Source organism: Rousettus aegyptiacus, unplaced genomic scaffold, assembly GCF_014176215.1.
Source record: "Rousettus aegyptiacus isolate mRouAeg1 unplaced genomic scaffold, mRouAeg1.p scaffold_m13_p_6, whole genome shotgun sequence".
Taxonomy (NCBI): Eukaryota; Metazoa; Chordata; class Mammalia; order Chiroptera; family Pteropodidae; genus Rousettus; species Rousettus aegyptiacus.
In genome coordinates, this window is record NW_023416309.1 from 98,480,562 (window position 1) to 98,499,479 (window position 18,918).

An 18,918-nucleotide genomic window follows, 5' to 3' on the forward strand; every position below is an offset into this window, starting at 1 on the left:
GGCATGGTTTTCTGTGGGACAACGTGGTTCAAAAAGTATCTGTCAAAAAAGAAATATTTTTTTATATCTGTTTTCAAGCCTGGATTTATTTCTTTCGTGATGACTTGTTTCTCTTTGTCACACAATGACACAGCTTAGATAGTTTGCACCATGATCAGGGTGACTACAGCAATGGATTTTAGGAATGATCAACCATCTCAAACCTTCGGGGCAATTATCTAGTCCTTCTCACTTATTTCCATAACCTTCTTGCTCTATATTATTGGACTTCAGGTTCACAAGACTAGATTAGTCACAATCCTTTGTAACACACTCTCACCATTATTCCTACTGGCTAGAATAATGCAGCTCTAGGCCAGCGACGGGGCTGTGTTCTCTACCCCTTGACAGACCATGTTAATGATCACCTACTCTAACTTATTGTGATGCTCATATTTATCTTTAGGGAAGTTAGATTATTTAACCAATAAGCATATTCTTCTGTGATAGACAGAATATTGATTCTTCAGTACCTATTTAATGGTAGACATCTTTCTAAGGGCTTTTTAGCTATTTATTAATTTTATCGCCACAGGAATCTCATAGAAGATAGTTTTATTCCTATTGCATGGAAAAGAAAACTCAGACTCAGGAGGGTTTAAGTAATTCATCCAAAGTTACATGATTTGTAAATGCCAGTGCCAGGATATAAAGTCTAGGAGTCGTGATGTTGAAATACTTATAACTATAAACGAACTCTAATTCCTACTCTCAAGATGCATCCTAGTTGGTGAATTCTAGATTGACTTTATTTAGTTAACCTCACTCAATCTATTTCCCCTACAAAGCTGACTATAACAAAGTTACTTCTCCATGCCCAAAATATCAAGCCATCATGAATATCAGGGTTAGCATGGAAAGCTTTAAGGCCTATAGCAGCATAAGACAAAATCTTTGGAGAATCTTTTACTGTTTAGTAGGATTCCACATGAGTGTCAAAAATTGCCTCTACTAGTCTATTTGGACAATGTCTTGCTTAAATAGCAGGACTCTGTAACAAGTTTAGAATCTGTAATAACATGTACAGGATTTTCGATTAATAGCTATATGATAAATATATGTAGCGGAAATAGTGACCTGTACAGTTAACAATTTTTTTTTTTGACTACAAATACCAGTGAATTTGTTAAAATCAAATTGTTTGTTTAGAAGGACTGTCCTTATTAAACTGTACTTTAAGAGTCCAAAAAGTTTTTTTCAGTTTTATTGAGATATGTGATATACAGCACTGTATAAAATTTAAGGCATACAACATAATGATTTGACATACATATTGTGCAAAACGATTACCACAGTAAGTTAATGTCCATCAAGAAAGTAGTTTTTTATCAGAGAGAATTTAATATAAATAATTGCTTGAGGAGATATTGGAAGATTGAAAAAATACGACAGGACTATCATGAATCAGACCTTTCAGGAATGAAGTTTTGGCTCACCTCCTAATCAGATAAAGAACTCTGACCAGCTGAGATCCTGGTTTATGAACAGGTTGAAGAGACAAGCTTAATCTCATAAAAACAATATTTGTACTTGTTTCAAATTAGCGTTATTAAATATGAAAACACTTATTTCTTTAGAATAAGGAGAATGGACATCTCAGATTATAGAACAATATTCTAGGCCCCAGGGACTGGTTAACTTTATTAGATAATAAATATTTTAGAAGATAAGTGGTTTTGAACAGCTGTCAGTATATACACAGTAGGTAAAGTGTCCTTACCCAGCAACATGGTTCAGGGCTTTAAAATGTGGCATGTTGGGACTTCAACAGTGAACCTTAGAATACTGGCTCCACGAGAGTGGCTAGGACATAAATGAAAGGACATATAAAGTGGAGAGTCTCTGAGTTTTGGTAATATATGGTGTCAGGGAGGTTATGCGGACTTGACTATTGAGAAATCCATTCATGTTGAAATAGGGTTTCGGTCACCAATTTGGGGTAGAGAGGATAGGGTTTACTCAGCAGGAGTCTCATACACATGGCCTTGGGACCAGGGCTCAGGTCTTGGGGGAAATGGGAGTTCAAATCAGTAAGGATATTGAGGAATGCTACTTGGTGGACATGGGCAATCCAGAGAACACAATGAGGTCTTAGGGGCACAGAATAACTCCGGCCCTTACCTATCCCATACACCAGCAGAGGATGAAGTAATATCGGTTAGGTTCTTGCTGGGGTTGACCCTACAAGTACCAGATCTTAAGTACTGATCACTGAGCTGGGCTGGCAAAAGCATAGAGGTATCCCTTTGGTCAAACTGGCATCACCATGTCTTGACATTGCTTCTCCTCTTCATCTGATAGAAATCAAGTAATTTTGTTGGGGCAATGTAATTTTTACTGGGCTATTTGGACAGTATCTCATGCAGTATGGCAATCTGGCAGATGTGGAGATGGGAAGAAAACATGGGCAGGTAAATGTAACAAGTCAAGTAATCAGAAAATGTGAGATTTCCTATTAAATTTATTTTTGGGCTCTTGAGATATTTCAGAATTTCCAGGCCTGAAGTAATTCAAAGTTAGAGAACTGGGAGCTTTCTACATATTGTTTATCTTTAAGGAAAAGTAAGGGTGGGCACTCATAAACTTTTTACTCAGTGAGGTTACTGATGTTGGTCCAACATATTCATAAGATTAAAAAATTTACTTAGAGAGAGAAATCATGGCAATAATTTTGTCTTCAGAATTTCTGGAGAAATCAATCCTTAAAATGCTATAATCTTTAAGGCTAAAAACATTATCTGATTTAAATAAAGACAATTCTGACCAAATTGGACAGTTTGCATCAGTAAGAAAGTTTATTGAAATTCATTAGTAAATGAGAATAGAAAGTTTTTTTTTTTTTCCCCCATTAAACACTTTCTGGTAAAGTGAAAAGAAATACAGAAACCACAAAACACCTTGTAGACACCTTATTTTCAAGGAGTGAAATTATTTTCAAAGACCATTAAGACTTAGGTATTATCTTGAATATTTTGTTTTTTATGCATCTGTATTAGATGGCCTGTAGAAGAGAGACTTTTCTCTTGATGCGGCTTAATAGTAGTGTTTCTTGGTTTCTGATTCAACCATAGATGAAAGGACTCTACCATCGGGTGCCACTTCTTCAATAATTGTCTTGATTACTCTGGCTTTGTTAGTATCTGTAAGTGAATCACACAAAAAATTAGAATTCAGACTAAGCAATTTATGGCGATCCCCACTAACTAACAAGCAACATTTCTAGAAGAAAAATACACTAAATTAAAAAAAAATAACTTTTTCACGTTGCTTAAAAATAAAATCTGAGCAAAGTTTAAGCTATAGCATTTTAAACCATGTCATTTCCTTTCAAGATTGGTATCAAGTGTATTTTTTTTTAAATTAAGCGGGAACTCTATGATTGTAATTTTTAAAACAGCTTCTAGAGCTTAAAAAGCAAGAGAACCACCACAGAAAGTTAAAACTTATTTTTATTACCCCAGCTAGTTTCAGCTGACCTTGGTCCCTTAGATGAAGACTCTCCAGCGGACCCGGAAGAGGACTTGTGGCCTCCGCCCGAGCTGCCGCCGCCGTAGCCGCCGCCGCCGCCGCCGGAACTGCCGCCGTAACTGCCGCTGCCGCCGCCGCCGCCGCCGCTGGAACTGCCGCCGTAGCCGCCGCCGCCGCCGCCGCCGCTGGAACTGCCGCCGTAGCCGCCGCCGCCGCCGCCGGAACTGCCGCCGTAGCCGCCGCTGGAACTGCCGCCGTAGCCGCCGCCGCCGCCGCCGGAACTTCCGCCGCCGCGCCCGCCGCGGTAGGAGCCTCCGCCGGAACTACGGGGAGAAAACGTCACGCTCACTTAACTGTGACTCTGGGAAACGGTGGGTCGCTCTCCAGATTAATGTTACTTTAGAAAAGAATCAAAACGTGTTTTGAGGAGAAAAAATAACCCTGCCAAGTACGTATTTTAAAACCCATTCTTTCAAAACAATTTTATTTACATACATCTCTAAGAATCATTCTTGGGCCAAATACTTGGGAAGTACGACTGGTTGCATACGCCTTTTTCTATGCTCAGCCTCCTTCCTTCCCCTCCCATTTCCCCCATTCGCTGGCATGTCCTTAGATTTTGGGAAAGCCTTGCAATTCGGAATGTTTAATAAAAGCAATTGGGATAATTAAAAAATATTTTTTATAACTTACCCTCCCTCTCCTTCTAGCAGGCTGCGGTAGGTTTGAATTTCATTCTCCAATCGGATCTTAATATCCAGGAGTTGTTGGTACTCAGAATTCTGGCACTCGGTTTCAGCTCGAATCTGTTGCAGTTGTTCCTCCAGGGTGGAGATCTGGCCCTGAATCTGTGCGAGCTGCGCACAGTAGCGACCTTCTGTTTCTGCCAAGGAGGCTTCCCCGGATTGTTTCTGAAAAGGGAAGAGGATATATTGTGGCTTAACAACTCTGTAGTTCAACTGAGTACAGTGAAGCTTACTTAATAATTTAACAAGACATATAGAAGCATAAAGAAAATGAGTAGAATTTGTGTTTTACGTTTAATGGCAACTTTTCAGCTATAACACTTTTAGATCAATGTCAGTAATGCTTTTCTCCCATTAAAGAGCCCAATTTTATTTCTATTTTCTTACCCCAACTCTGCATTTTCTGTTGTGTCGCATATTATATGAGCATGAAACTTTGAGTGATAAAGTTGAAGTCATTTCACGAAAGAGGTATTAACATACCAGTGCTAGTTGGGACTGTAGTTCGATCTCCAGACCTTGAATTGTGCGTCTCAATTCAGTAATCTCATTTTTATAGCTGGATATTTGTTCAATGTTATTATCGATTTCCGTAGTCAGTTCCTTACTCTATAGTATTAAAAAAAAAAAAAAAAAAGAAGAGATGAGAAAAATCTGAAATGATAACCAAACCTCCACCGGCTTCACTATGAAGAAAGGCGAATTACCTTTTCATTGTACCAGGCTTCAGCATCTTTGCGGTTTTGTTCAGCAAGTTCTTCATACTGGTTTCTCATGTTATTCAGAAGTTGAGTCAGATCAACGCCTGGGGCAGCATTCATTTCCACATTCACATCACCAGTGTTCACATTTTGGAAGTCTTTCATTTCCTGTTTGAGGAATAGAAAAGTTTAATGACTTCACAGTGACCATGACGAGCCCTCTTTTGGCCCCGGGAAGTACATATAACTTTTTGTGTTACCTCGTCGTGATTCTTCCTCAGGTAGGCCAGCTCTTCAGTCAGGCTTTCGATCTGCATCTCCAGGTCAGCCTTGGCCAGGGTCAGTTCATCCAGCACCCTACGCAGGCCGTTGATGTCAGCATCCACGCTCTGGCGCAGGGCTACTTCATTCTCATACCTGAAATAATCATGATGTAATTACTCGCTATAACTTACATAAGGGAGGTGTCCTGGGAAGAGAATATTTAAAAAGCAACTATAGACTGAACAAGCCCGATCCTATCTGATCTCAGAAGCTAAGCAGGGTCAGGTCTGGTTAGTACTTGGATGGGAGACCACCTAAGAAGACTAGGTGCTGTAGGTGTAAAAAATAAATAAATAAAAAATAAGGAATTGTAGCTGACAAGGTCCTTGCAATCTGTGAGGTCAACCAAGGGTTGCCTCACCTAAATAAAAAAAAAAAAGTTAAAAAATTAAAAAATTTAAAAAAAGCAAATGTAGAGTTGATGTCATATCATGGCAACATTTATGATATACTAATTCACATAGGAATATTAGTAGTTTAATGCAAAGAAGCTTAGCAGTTACTTTAAAATGCATTTTCTTATTTTAGTATTGTCCTAAAATATAATATTGAAATTGAAAATTTCTCTGACAATTCCAATAGTGTTTAATTTTGAGTGAATTCAGGAAAATGTAAATGTTATGTGGGCATCTAAAGTCATTGTTAAAGAGAACTCATGTATTTGTCATGCCATTCACTTAGCTTACTTCAGCCTGAAGTCGTCAGCTGCCAGCCTGGCATTGTCGATCTGAAGCAGGGCATTGGCGTTATCGGTTGTTAGATTAAGGATCTGGAAGAAGAGGCAAATAAATCAGATACAGAAATACTTTAATAGTGGCATAGATAAACTGCATTTTTATGTTGTTCTCACAAAAAATGGAGGGAATTTTTTAGTTTAAATGTGAAATATTGTGGGCTTACCCTTAAACAAATTTGAATTATTTATTCTCTTGATGATTCTTTTCTATATCGGCACTTTCTGAAAAGTAACTGGAATTATATAGCTTTGTTCCTACATGTGTGTCCACTTTTTTTATACTGTGTAATTTCCATGTATTTCAGCCAACTTCTGACTGACTCATAGCTGTATTTGGTTTAATTTGTTATTATACATTCTAAATTAATATACTTCAGGCTGGCACACAGTAGGTACAAGTCACAAATCCCTAGTGATAAGCAATATTCCATTTCTATATTGGAGAGTTCATGTTTCTTTCAATGTTGGTAATGAGTATTTTTTTGTTACTCAATCTGAATAATATTTTGTTCTGACTCATTTAATAGTTCTTTCAGTTTTTATATTCACAAATGACCTAATGCATTTTAACTACAGACTTTTTATACATTGATTAATACCAAAAAATAATAAGACACACAGCACACATGTTGGATGAAGATTACAATGACTATACCCTCACAAATATTTACTTTTGATGAAACTAGATTGTTTTTGGAAGCAAGAAAGTAACATAGGCAAACAGTGAACAGCTTTATCATAAGTATTTTAAGATTGATCCGTCTGAATCACATGGATGAAACACAGGCTTAAAGTTGGATTTTTAAAATGACCCCTTACCTGATTTTTAAGATCATCGATGGTTTTATAGTACTTGCTGTAGTCACGAGGCTCTCGCTGGTTGTTGCTGCCATACTTTTCATACCACTGCTTAATTTTGCCTTCTAGCTCATAGTTTGATTCTTCCAGAGCTCGAACTTTGTCCAAGTAGGAAGCCAGGCGGTCATTCAGATTCTGCATGGTTACTTTTTCATTTCCGTTGAGAAGGCCACCACCATCTCCTCCATATCCACCACCAAAGCCTCCAAGGCCACCTCCACCAAAGCTTCCCCCACCGAAGCTGCCTCCTCCAAAGCCGCCTCCTCCATAGCCGCCTCCTCCATAGCCCCCACCAAAGCTGCTGCTTGCATAGCCTCCACTAAAGCTACCTCCACCAAAACCTCCTCCTAATCCTCCTCCTAAACCTCCTCCATAGCCACCCGATGAGCCCCCAAAGCAGCCACCACCAGAGCTCCCTCGGCTAAAAGAGCCACCACTGAAACCACCCCCTGAGCTAAATCCTCCACCAATGGAGCATTTGGTGCTTGAAACTCGGAGGGATGATCCTCTTCCACCTCCTCCACTGCGGGAGGAAGAGTAATGCTTGCTTGAGCCGTATTGAACAGACATGGTGATGCTGTTTAGCCCAGGGAGTGCCTGCTGCTACCAAGGACAGTGACAAGCCTTTATATACTGAGAAGGTGTATCCCACATGTGGTAGAGTTTGCTTACTTGCATGGTTTTCTTTTTGCCAACTTAGCATCTTTGGCTCTTGATTGCATAAATTATCTTTAGTAATAACCAATCCCAATATGTACGGTTTTGAATTTGCCTTAAGAACAAACAGGAGGTTTGCTGTGTTGAAATTGAAAATGAGTAGCATTCAAATGAGCATATTTCATTTTGCTTTTTCACCTTTTGAAGAACATTGAGCAACTGTTAAAATCCAGTTTGATCTCAGCACTAATTTAGGTTGCACAGAATGCAAAGTATGGAAAGATAATTTTAGCTACAAAATTATGATTAAGATTTTTCAAATTCATGTTTAAAACAGCTTTAACTAATTGGAGCAACAAATAGCATAAAGTCTGTCAGAATCATGCTGTAATAGGGATCTTGTTGAAAACTGTAAGCAAATGAAAAGAAAACACATATGCTAAACAATTAGTGTTCAAAAGTTGTCACATATAAAAAGTCGAAGCCATAAAAGCACAATTTAGAGTGTGTGTGTTTGTGTGTGTGGAATCTTTTGATTTATTTGGAGAATGAAAGTTTATTGATATTTTGCTCTCAGAAATTGGAAGTGAATAATGACTTAGGAATCTTCTAAGTTAATGGTGGTGTTCTTTTTAACATTAGAAATTCTAAAATTGTGAAATTATTCCATTTTTGACCTTTAAATAAATTGTATTTAAGGCTTATGTGAAGGCCACATGCAGAAATTCTGAGTGTAAGATATGAACAACTAACCTCTAGTACTTTCTTGTACTAAGTCTGATTGATTGAAAAGGAACATTTAGATATGATTGTGAGTAAAATTTGCTTGCAAGAATATAAACCTAGATTAGAGAATGATACTTGCTCTGAAAATTATGAACCAGACTGTGAACATGTTTCCAAGCTAGATTCTATCTCTCAAAAAAAAAAAAAAAGGTATTCTGTGTGTAGAATTTGGTATAAGCAGTTTGTCTAGTGAAGTATTTAATTGGGACTTTAATACATGATATGAAATTATTTTATATCTATCCACAGACATTGACATTACGGTGTCCATATGTGTGTGTGTGTATTCATTCACACTCGTTTTGTAGCTATACAGTGCTATTTCTGTTGCTTTGAGATAAATTATTATTTTGCCTAAAGATATATAATAGGTGGTTGAGCTGAGATTAGAGACTTGGTCTTTTGATGCCTAGCTTTTGGCTCTTTTCTATACCAGTGTGTGTGTATGTGTATTCTCTGCTCTGGCGGACTTGATCTGATAGAACTGAATGCTTCTATTATTATAAACTTCACATGGGGAGAAAACAAAACAAAACAAACTTGGAAGCATGGAAATATTGAAAGGGTAGAGTATTTGGGATACACTCTTCTATTACTAATTGCTATTTCAAGTTAAATTTATAGCTGTTCAGTCCAGTTTATGAAAACTATAGAAATAATTTCTGCAGGGAAAGGGAATGTGGTTGAGAACATAATGAAGAGTTGATTATTAGCATGGAGGTTACTGCCCAACAAATTACAGCTCCTCCAACTTGTTAGCACATGCAAAGTGGGGCAGGAGTTAAAAGGAAAATGAAACCCAACCATGGGAATTGATCCCTAATGAAGATAACATACAGTAAAGGAAGGCTATGATAAATCAGGATAGAAAAAAAATTCTAGTAAGTTTAGAGTGGACATTGAAGACTTGATATTACTGATAGCAATTTGGAAGGAAAACATTTAAGTTAGAGTTTTTGAAAGGTTTTACCTGTTATTATGACAAAGTTTGACTTTTCATCTTGCTTTATTATTAGCCTATAATGTTTTCCCCTTGTGGGAAACTATAAACATCACAATCTAGTTTCAGTTAGTTAACAAGTGGTACGAATAGATCTGTTACAATCATATTAAATCAAAAAATATGTGAAAGTATTGCATAAAATGACGTGGGAACAAATACACCTATAGTGAGCCTTCTAAAACTGACTGTAGCAATTTAAGCCACCTTTAATGTTAATATCAAAGATTATTAACTTGTACACTGATTTGTCTTTATCATAAAAGTAATGTAATTGTTCTCAGTTTTTATTGTATTTCCATGCAAGGTACGTTGATAGGTGTTCAGAAGATAGGAAGATGAATGAGATTCAGTTTCTGCTCTTAAGAATCTTATCAGTTATTACAATCTAATGAGGAGACATAACAGACACTATCAACTTAAGCACTATGTAAATAAGTGGGAGGAAGGTGGGGTGGGGTGGAGTTAACATTTCCTGAACTTCTACTTTGTTTTAAGATCATCTCCCAATTCTCTTTTATAGCTGAAAAAAATTAAGCTTTAGGAGTTTGCCACAGTAACACAGCTAGTTTATGCCAAAGCCTGGTTTGAAATCAGACATATCTAGCTTCAAAGATGATACTGTTTAATGACACTGAACTGCCACTGTTTGATGAGTGAGGAGTCTTGTTGGAATGGGGTCACCTGAACAATTTCGTGGTGCAGTGGAATTTGAGCCTTGAGAAGGATGGGTGGGATTTTCCCAGGTGTGCAGCAGCAGAGGGAGGACTATTCTGGGAAGAAAGGACTGCGAAAATGCCAAGCAGGTGGAGACTCTAAGTGGACCAGTTTGGCTGGATCAGATGGTCCATGTAATTAATTTCTCTTAACAGGTTTTATTGGGCACCTGTAAAAGTCTCTAGAGATACATAGGCAACCCAGATACAATTTCTGCCCCTCAAGGAGTTTACAGTCTACTTGGAGAGGCAAACAAACATACCCATGAATCAAAGGTTATACAATAGGGTAGGTAATCTGGGTTAATTGAGGTGTGGACATGGAGTTTAGGGAGTACAAAGAGGGGTTCTAACCGTCTGGTTGTGTGTGTGTGTGTGTGTATGTGTGCGCGCGCGCGCGCGCGTGCGCGCGCACAATGAAAGAATAGTTTGGAGAAGATGAGTTTGGTTTAAGGTGTGACTTTGAAATACTAATACAAGGATGTTTATGTAAAAATGTCTTTCAGCAATTAGAACCATAGGATTACAGTTCAGGACAGAGATTAGAGCAGCAGACTTCAGGATAGTTAGGACCCCTAAAGGAAGGAGTTTAGAAATAAATGAGCAGAAGGTCTAAGCCTGAACTTTTGGGGACAGCTACATTAGAGGCTGGGAAGAAGAGCTAGAAAATAACACTGAGAAGAAGGGCACCTAGGACTGGGGAAAGGTGGAAGGTGGATCATGGAAGTCAAAGGAGGAGAGAACCCAGGCATGGTGGAGTGGGCCCCGGAGAGACTGGCCAAGGAGAAAGGAGATTGAAAAAAGACTGTTTGCTTGGCAGTTAGGAAGCATTGCCATCCTTTCAGAGGGCAGGTTTAGTAGGATGGTGGTGGGGCAATCGATGACAGATAGCAGATTGGAATCGATGGTTTTGCTTATGTTATTTTACTTTTATGTACTCCAGTTTATCAATTTTCTTCAATCACTTCTGGATTTTGGGTCATGGTTAGGATGGGTATAGGTGCTGTTCTCATGGGGTTAATTTAGCTAAGGGTCTTGAAGCATGTTATCAGCTTGACTTGCCTCACTGTTGGGATTCAGATCTTTCCTATTATAAGGAAATTATTTTGCTTCAAGTAAAATTCTCTCTTTTTAAAAAATTATCATTTATTTATTTTTTTCCCATCTCTAAATCCCTTCCCCCCTCCCCCCGACTCTTGACCTATGGATGTTGCTATTTCAAGAACTGGATCTTCGAAGGCAGGATGTCTCCTCCCACATGCTTGGGGCTTGCGGCGCGCATTGTGTACCCAGGGCCTGGAGCACCTAGAGCCTGGCACCCCCAGTGCGCTTGGGAGGCCTGGCACGTCTGGGGCATGGTCCATGGCTCCACCTGGGGCGTGAACCCAGGACCTTCTGCATGTAAAGCAGTTGTGCTAACTGCTACACTATGGAGCCACCCTGTAAAGTTCTCTTTTGAAGTTTCTAGTTGAAAATTCTATTTGCATATTTCTTTTTCCAATTAATTGAGATATAATGAATAACTTAGGTGGCTGCAGAAAGACGAATATGGTAATGCAGGTTATATCTCAAGATGACAAGGTTGATAGGCTAAATGTTTGACATTGTCTAATTATTACATAAAATTTTTAGAATTTGACATTTTTTGCTTGAGTGTTCTGTGGCTGTGGAAATTGCTGAATATGCCTTTGTGATTGCCACCTATGGAGTCAAAGCCAAGTGGAAAGTTGTACAGTTGTTCGATGGATTTGGTACCTTACTTCCAGATTGCCAAGTAATGAGAACAACTAAGATAAGGCTCATATCTTCTCATTGTCAAGCTTCTAAAATTTAGGCTCAAGAATCTGGATACACTCTCTTTTTACACAATCTTTCTAAAACTTTTGGGACTGCGCTGATGGAGACTACAGAAGTATGGAAACCACATGAAGACTTTTCAGTATAGTGTGTCAGGTGGTTAAGTGGGTGGGCTCTGGAGTCAGACAACTTGGGTTATAATCCAGGCCCCACCACTTACTGTGTGGCTTTGTCTCATCTCTAAAGTAGGAATAATAATTTTACCTACCCTAGAGAGCGGAAATGAGAGTTAAATGAATTAGTAAATATACAGCCTTTAGAATAGTGCCTGGCATACAGAGAATAAATGCTTAATGTTTTTTGTTATTGTTATTACTATGTGATTTCTCTTTCTCAGAGACCAACCCACAGTAGGCCAGCAAAATGTGAATGAATGAAAGGATAAGGTTAGAAGTTGAAAAATAGCTAGTGAAGAGGAGAATGGCTGGAAAGGAGAGTAGGGCAGGGGAATGGTGTTTTATTGATAACTTTGTGATAAACCATGCCATCTGTTTTTCTCTGAATGATACTTGATTTCGTTCTTAACTTCATCCTTTTCTTTATCTCTTACATCCACCAAGTCATCAATTTTGTCACTATTTCTTTTGTCGTATCTGATGTATTTGTTTTTTTCTTGTCCCTTTGCAACTGCCCTAATCCAGACTTTCGCCACTTCTCTCATGGATTACATCACCAGTTTCTGATGTGGTTTTCTTGGCTCGGTGCTATGTCACTGAAGATCTGTTCTGTTCTCATGCAAGATTAATATTCTTGAAAAAGTATTGTCATCACTTCATCAGCACACTCAAGCACCTACAGGGATTTCTCTTGTGTACGGATTAAATCTTTCAGGAGCCTTGCCCTACTCATCTGTCCAAACGTCATGCTCCCTGCGGTGAGCGAGGGGGGCGGAGAGGAAGGAGTGCTGCGTTCTCCTCATAAAGTAATTACGTGGCCTTGGGCAAGACACTCAGCCTTTCTGTGTCTCATTTTACTGCCCTGTAAAATATGAATAGTAATAGTAAATATTAAAGCATATGTAATAATAATCCACGATCCAATGAAAAAGACATGTTAGCATTTCCTTTAAAAAGATGTTTTATTTATAAGCAAGCCTTTCTTTTAAATCTTGACCAAGACACTATGCTTTATCCTATTATGTAAGGTCTTTGTTGCTCCTGGTTTGGAATGTGCTCCCACTTTGTTGCTTATTCAAATCATTCCATCTCAACTCTTCGTTGCGGCTTAAATGCCGTCTCCTTCATGAGATTTCTGCCATTAGTCTCGTCATGGCTGTCTCTTTCATTTTCTGTGTACCATCTAGTATTTTATAATATGCTATATTATTATTGTTCGCAATGAGATAAAACATTAAAGCTCCTCTAGAGAAGGAAGGGTGCCTTATGCTCTTACTGTACCTGGTAAGCACTTACTGTTCTCTGAATGGTTTCTTGTCACCTCAGTGCCTTTTTCCCATTCTCTTTGCCTTTATTATAATCTCTAAACTCTTCTTCCATGTTTTGGCAATGCCATTAGTTCAAAATAGAAATAAAGGCTAGTCGAAGACAAGTAATTTAATTTTGCTTTAAAGCAAATTATAACGTACTTTTTAAATGTGAGAGTGTTGTGTAAAAATGATATGAAATCCAAGATTCTGCATTGGCTACTTAAGATATCTTAAAGTATATAAACATTTATACTTTATATGTGTATATAGGTGTTTTATATATATTAAGAAAATATTTTGGCCCTCACTTTTCCCTCTTCATTAAAGTTCCCTTTTTTGGTCTTGGATTGTTGAGAATGATCTTGATACTGGTAAATTGCTAAAATATATCATTTTGAAAATTTTTTAGATTTTTAATTTTTTAATTTGGAAAATTGACTATTTTAGTTAGTTTTCCGGTTAGCTAGCCGAGGCAGATTTCCCTAAGTGGAGGGGTGGGGGTGGGAGACCAAGCCCTGCACCAAAGAAAAGAGGGTCTTTCGGTGGAGAGTGTAGATTCAACACATGTGCCAAAGTTAGGGTCAAAAGGAAGGTTTATTAGAGAAGGGGTCACACTCCACAGAGTGTAGTCTTCTCTTAGGCAGAGAGTGAGAGGGACTGAGAGGGACAGTAAGGGAGAGAGACAGTAAAATTACTGAGAGGGACCCTGAGTGTTCAAGGTCTTCAGTTTGTATGTCATTCTTTATAATATTGTTACTGGAGAGTGGGGTCCTCTCCTGACGCATTGTCCAGGTTCCTGATGTCTCGAACAAAGAATTGAGCAAGACACCAAAATACAGTAGAAAAGAAAAGCTTTATTAGAAGGGAAAGTACACTTCCAGATGTGGAAGTGGGCCTGAGCACGAGAAGCATGCCTCAAAAGGCCTGGTAATAAACCCTTTGGGGGTTTTTATCCCTTTTTGCTGTGGGTGGTTACTTTTCTCAGAGGAATGGGCTTCCTTGATTGACAGCTAAGATTGACAGGACTCAGTTATTCATCATTTGCTCTCTGGGCATGTTCGTTCCCAGAATTCAGTCTGTTATAATGATATTAATGAACTTCTGGGCATATGCATTATATTATAATGATGGTATAATGAGGCTCAGGTGAGTTGAAGGTTATTGGGTCTTCACTGCGCAGGTGCAGGTGCGAGTGACTGGTACCTCATTCTCTGCTTACTTGTTTCTTTGTGTGAGTTCAAAAAATGCCTTCTGGCTTGCTTAATTGTGGGCAGATTAGGGCAGACCCCTTCTAGGATAGGATGACCTCAGTGTCTTTGCAGGCAGACCAAAGCCCCGCTAACTTTCCTGCCTAACTCTTTTCTAAGAGCCACAAAGCCCCTTATTATTAGTATGGATGTTGAGGGATGGGAGGTCTCTTCTTCCGTATCTGCTTTCTGCTGAGAATGGCCATAGTCCCTGCCTACTGGAGTTTCATGGAGCTCTTTTCCTTTCTGCCTCAGTCAGGGTGGGGTCTTGGGTTTCCTGTTGAAGTGCTGCCTCAGTCCTTAGACAGGAAAAGATAAAAGCTTGTTATTTAAATCATATATCTCTTAAATTCTATTATTGATTTGCCTATTAAGATAGTAAAGGGAAATAGGCTTGGTTAATATTATATTTCTTAAAGAGTAAAAAAAGACCTTTGGCCAAAAGTCCCCTCCCTTCTCAGACTCTAAGGGCCCTGTCTGGCCTAACACTATTTTTTCTAACAATGGGCCAATGACCCTAATCAATAGCCAGAGGATCTGAGTCACCAGTTTCAGGGCAATTATCGGGATTTGAGGGAGAGGGCCTTTTTTCCGAAAGAAAGGAAGAACACTTAACTAGGTTTACTAAAAAGATTAAGAACTCTACTAGAGATGTCCCTTTCATTTCCTGTTAAAAGATTAAGAATTTTACAAGTGATATCCCATATCAATATGGACGCACTGTGAGGAAGGACAGACTAGAGTGAAAGGGCTGCTGGCGCTTCCCAGCCTTTAATCCTTAGGTTCCCAGGGTTTAGCCATAGGGAATGACTCTTGGTTCCTGTTTCCCCTTCACAGATGTGGAGAATGAGTGGTTGGTAATTCAGCAGAAATCCTGCTTTGTTCTGAAGGTGTCCTGGTCTAGCTGCAGGGCTGATCAGCATATTGCAAGTCTCTTGTTGCAGCTTTATTAACATTTTTAATTCTCTTGCCTCCTCCCTGCATTAGTATGCTGTAATTTTAGGATTAAATATAACAAGATTTAGCTCTTAAGTTTATTAGCATGTCATAGGCTTTTTTTTTTTTTTTTTTCCTTTCATAGAGTTAACTTCATTTTGTGAAAGACAGTTGCTCCCTATGAATTACCTGCATTGGGAGAATTTACTGATATAGAACAGAAAATAGAAACATAATATTCCTTTTGGTTTTCACAAAAAGTAGTAAATCTGAAAGCACCAAACTAACCCAACAACCTTTACAGACTCCAAGATATTGAAACTGGACATTATAAAAAATCAATGGCTGTCCCCCTTCTCCCCCATTCATAAATCCAAGAAAATTGGTTTAGGTCCGGTTGTGGTTGTGAGTCAAAATTGATCATCACAAAGATGGCTGGTAATAAGAAAAAATAACTTTATTACTAGGCCTTGTCTGTTAATTTTTTTTAAGGGAATCTGGGCAGATCGAAAAAGTATAGAGACAATTTTGGATTACAAATGGTACTAACAGAGGTTAAAGAATATAATGAAAGCACTAATCCCCCACTCGGGTGATTTTTAAGTGAATATAGGTAATGTGCATATGTAATGGCTGAAAAATGACTGCTAGAAATTTATTACTTGCAGGAAAATTACTGCTTGGCTATGCCCATGGAAACATGGCTATGTCCATGGGAACATAGGCTGTCACCCATAGGAACATAACATTCTAAACAAGCTTTCTACTTCTGTACCCCTGCTTACACACCCAACCTGTGAGTTGACAGGTAGTGAATAGAAGATAGCCCTTTGTGTTTAGACGGAATGAAGAATGAGATTTTGGGCTTAAAAACTCTGTACCTCTACATTTCGGGGCTGCTTAATTTGGGGTTTGCGTACCCCTGGCAGACCCAGCTGGCTGAATAAAGAGTGTGTTTCCTATAACTCACTGAGTTCTGGTGGTCCGTGTGTCTTTCGGGAACTGGCAGCTACAACACAAATTTAAAAGAAAAAATCTTATGGAGTAATTTTATTGTTTAGATATTTTTTAAATCTTTGACTTAAAAAATCAAGCTATCAGTTTCGTAACAAATTAAGAATAACTCTTTGTCAGAATCACCGTTTTTCCTGTGGTGGGAACGGTAAGGCATAGATTTAAATACTTATTTAAATGTAACAAAATAGCAACGGAGAAAATTTACTGTAATTATTCTGCGGCCTCCCTCCGCAGGGCTGAAGATTGGTAATGCCCAAAGAACTTCTAATTTCTTGGATCGAACCCATTAGATAAATATGCAAGTAACATTTGCAAAGTCAGTTCTCAGATAATTAGAGTTTATAAAGTTTATTGTGACTTGTCTATGTTTCAGACCTATGCTGAGCACCTGACCTGAATTTTTGTCTTACTGAATCCTGACATCAACTGTATGAGGTAGCTTTTATTTTAACTAAAAAATTAAGTACCTGGACCAAACTTATCCGATAAAAGACCTTAGCTGGGATTTGAACACAGATTTATTTATCGTCTGAGCTTTTGCTTTAATACAAGACACTTAAAACTCTCCTGAAGTGACTCGGAATTGTATTTTCCAGTCTTGTGACTTAGAAAATGAACAAGAACATAGGGATTTTATTTTCTCTCTCAGACTAGACTAGTCTTCCTTATTATCATTACATTTGTGATGAAAAAAAAAAAAAAAAGACTAATTTGAAAAGACAAAGAAATAATGAGGCAAGAGTTCTGTTCTTGGGGAGTCAGACTCATAGGTCTTGTCTGTGCCCAGGCTGGACTCTGCCCTAACTTTTTAAGGGTCCTTTCTGCTTGGGTTTCTGGAGATTACCCCCTCTTTGGCAGGATTGTCCTCAGCTCCAGACCCGTCATTAAAATAACAAATCAAAGCAATTAGCCACCATGCATAATTGCATTGCCAATCCTTTTATAATGCCGACTTTTCCAGATGGAGCTAACACCTCATGGAGATTAACTGCTTTTTAGTAGGTTTTCATTCTCAATCTGGAACTCCTGGTGTATATCTGAATTAAACTGACAGTAAACTCCGACAGGAAAGGGTTCTGATGCTTGGGATTTTTCAATCTCTATAATTCGAAAGCTAACAAACTTTTTGTTGTCTCTCAGAATATTTCCCATATTGATCATTTTGGTTAAAATGTGGAGCTAAGGCGTGAAATAAGTCAGAGAAAGATAAATACCGTATGATTTCACTTAAATGCGGAATCTAAGAAACAAAAAGAACAAACTAATTGAAAACAGTCTCACAAATACAGAGGACAATCTGGTTATGGCCGGGGTTGGGGGGGCAGTGATTTGTGGGCTGGGAGAAAAGGGTGAAGGGTTAAAAGTACAAATTAGTAGTTGACAGATGGTCACAGGGTTGGGGAGTAGGCATAGGGAATGCAGTCAGCAGTAATGTAATGGCTATGTGTAGGGCCAGAAAAGAGAAAGAGTAATCAGGGGGGTTGTTTCATTAACTATATAAATGTCTAACCAAAGTACTTGAAACTAATAATAAAATAAAATAAAAATGTGGAGCTGAGGTTAGATTTTTTTTAGTCCTAAAGCTAGAAGTGAGTGGATATTAACAGAACTATGAAATATTGTCTCTTTCTTTTTCTTGGCATCTAGAATATAAATGCTACAATCTAAATATTTTAAACCAACTATCTAAGGATGATGCCCCCATAACCTATAGTGGGATAGCTGCTGTAACAATCCATCACACTGATAGTTATCAAGTTGCTCTAAGCGTAAGAATGTTAAGAATAATAACTCTGTGCCAGATACTGTGTTAAGGGCATTATATACATTTTCTCATGCAATTTACTTAACAACCCTACTAGTCAGATACTATTATTAGACCATTTTTGCAGAGGAGGAAACTGAAGCTTAGAGTGGTTATATATTTTGCACAGGGTAATACAGCTAATAAATTAGTAGTTGAGCCAGGATTGAAACCAGGTTAGTCTTTTCTAGATCCCACATTCTTAACCACTACCCTCCATTGCCAAATGTTTTATTAAACTATGCTTTGTGGTTTCGAAGACTGTCCCAGAAATTACAGTGGTGAGGATGGAACCTTTTATTATAGCAGGTCTGTTTTAGGATAAGCTTATATATCCTATTTATAAATGAACTAAATGGAATTTTTAAGGTAAACAGATTTGAAGAATGTTCTTTTTCTGTTTAGCTGGTTTTAAAATGTTATTTTCAAAGATGTTCTCCAAATACTTTCTGGTGCAGATATGTTTTGAATGTAATGGATTTGGCTAGGTTATGGGTAGATCAATCATGATGGTAAATTATTTCATGGCAAGTGCTGTTTGGCTTGATATTCTAGCTTTGAGTAAGTTTACACGATCAGTTTAAGACCTGAGTATTTAAT

General features: G+C 38.2%; 2 protein-coding genes across 2 annotated transcripts in view; one reads left to right on the plus strand and one right to left on the minus strand.

The window, feature by feature from the left end:
- Positions 1-2,810: 2,810 nt before the first annotated feature.
- KRT10 (keratin 10) lies at positions 2,811-7,442 on the minus strand. The gene is made up of 8 exons (XM_016150795.2): positions 6,834-7,442; positions 5,965-6,047; positions 5,215-5,371; positions 4,961-5,122; positions 4,737-4,862; positions 4,201-4,418; positions 3,496-3,830; positions 2,811-3,179 (listed from the first exon to the last, which is right to left on the minus strand). Exons 1-8 carry the CDS (start codon positions 7,440-7,442, stop codon positions 3,073-3,075), a joined length of 1,797 nt encoding a protein of 598 aa, XP_016006281.2. The 3' UTR covers positions 2,811-3,072.
- The window catches only part of LOC107513775 (keratin-associated protein 4-3-like), a 289,405-nt gene continuing 274,326 nt past the window's right edge, over positions 3,840-18,918 (plus strand). The window contains exons 1-2 of the mRNA XM_036221990.1: positions 3,840-3,955; positions 16,888-16,949. The gene's annotated coding sequence lies outside the window, so the exon portion shown is untranslated. The remainder of the gene's footprint in view (positions 3,956-16,887; positions 16,950-18,918) is intronic.

What these genes read in the sequence shown, in the direction of transcription:
- KRT10 (XM_016150795.2), bottom strand. Translation starts at nt 7,442, where the DNA reads ATGTCTGTTCAATACGGCTCAAGCAAGCATTACTCTTCCTCCCGCAGT. An exon ending in GCTGACGACTTCAGGCTGAA is followed by an intron (nt 5,372 to 5,964) that starts GTAAGCTAAGTG and finishes TGATTATTTCAG; the next exon opens with GTATGAGAATGAAGTAGCCC. An exon ending in TGAGGAAGAATCACGACGAG is followed by an intron (nt 5,123 to 5,214) that starts GTAACACAAAAA and finishes TTCCTCAAACAG; the next exon opens with GAAATGAAAGACTTCCAAAA.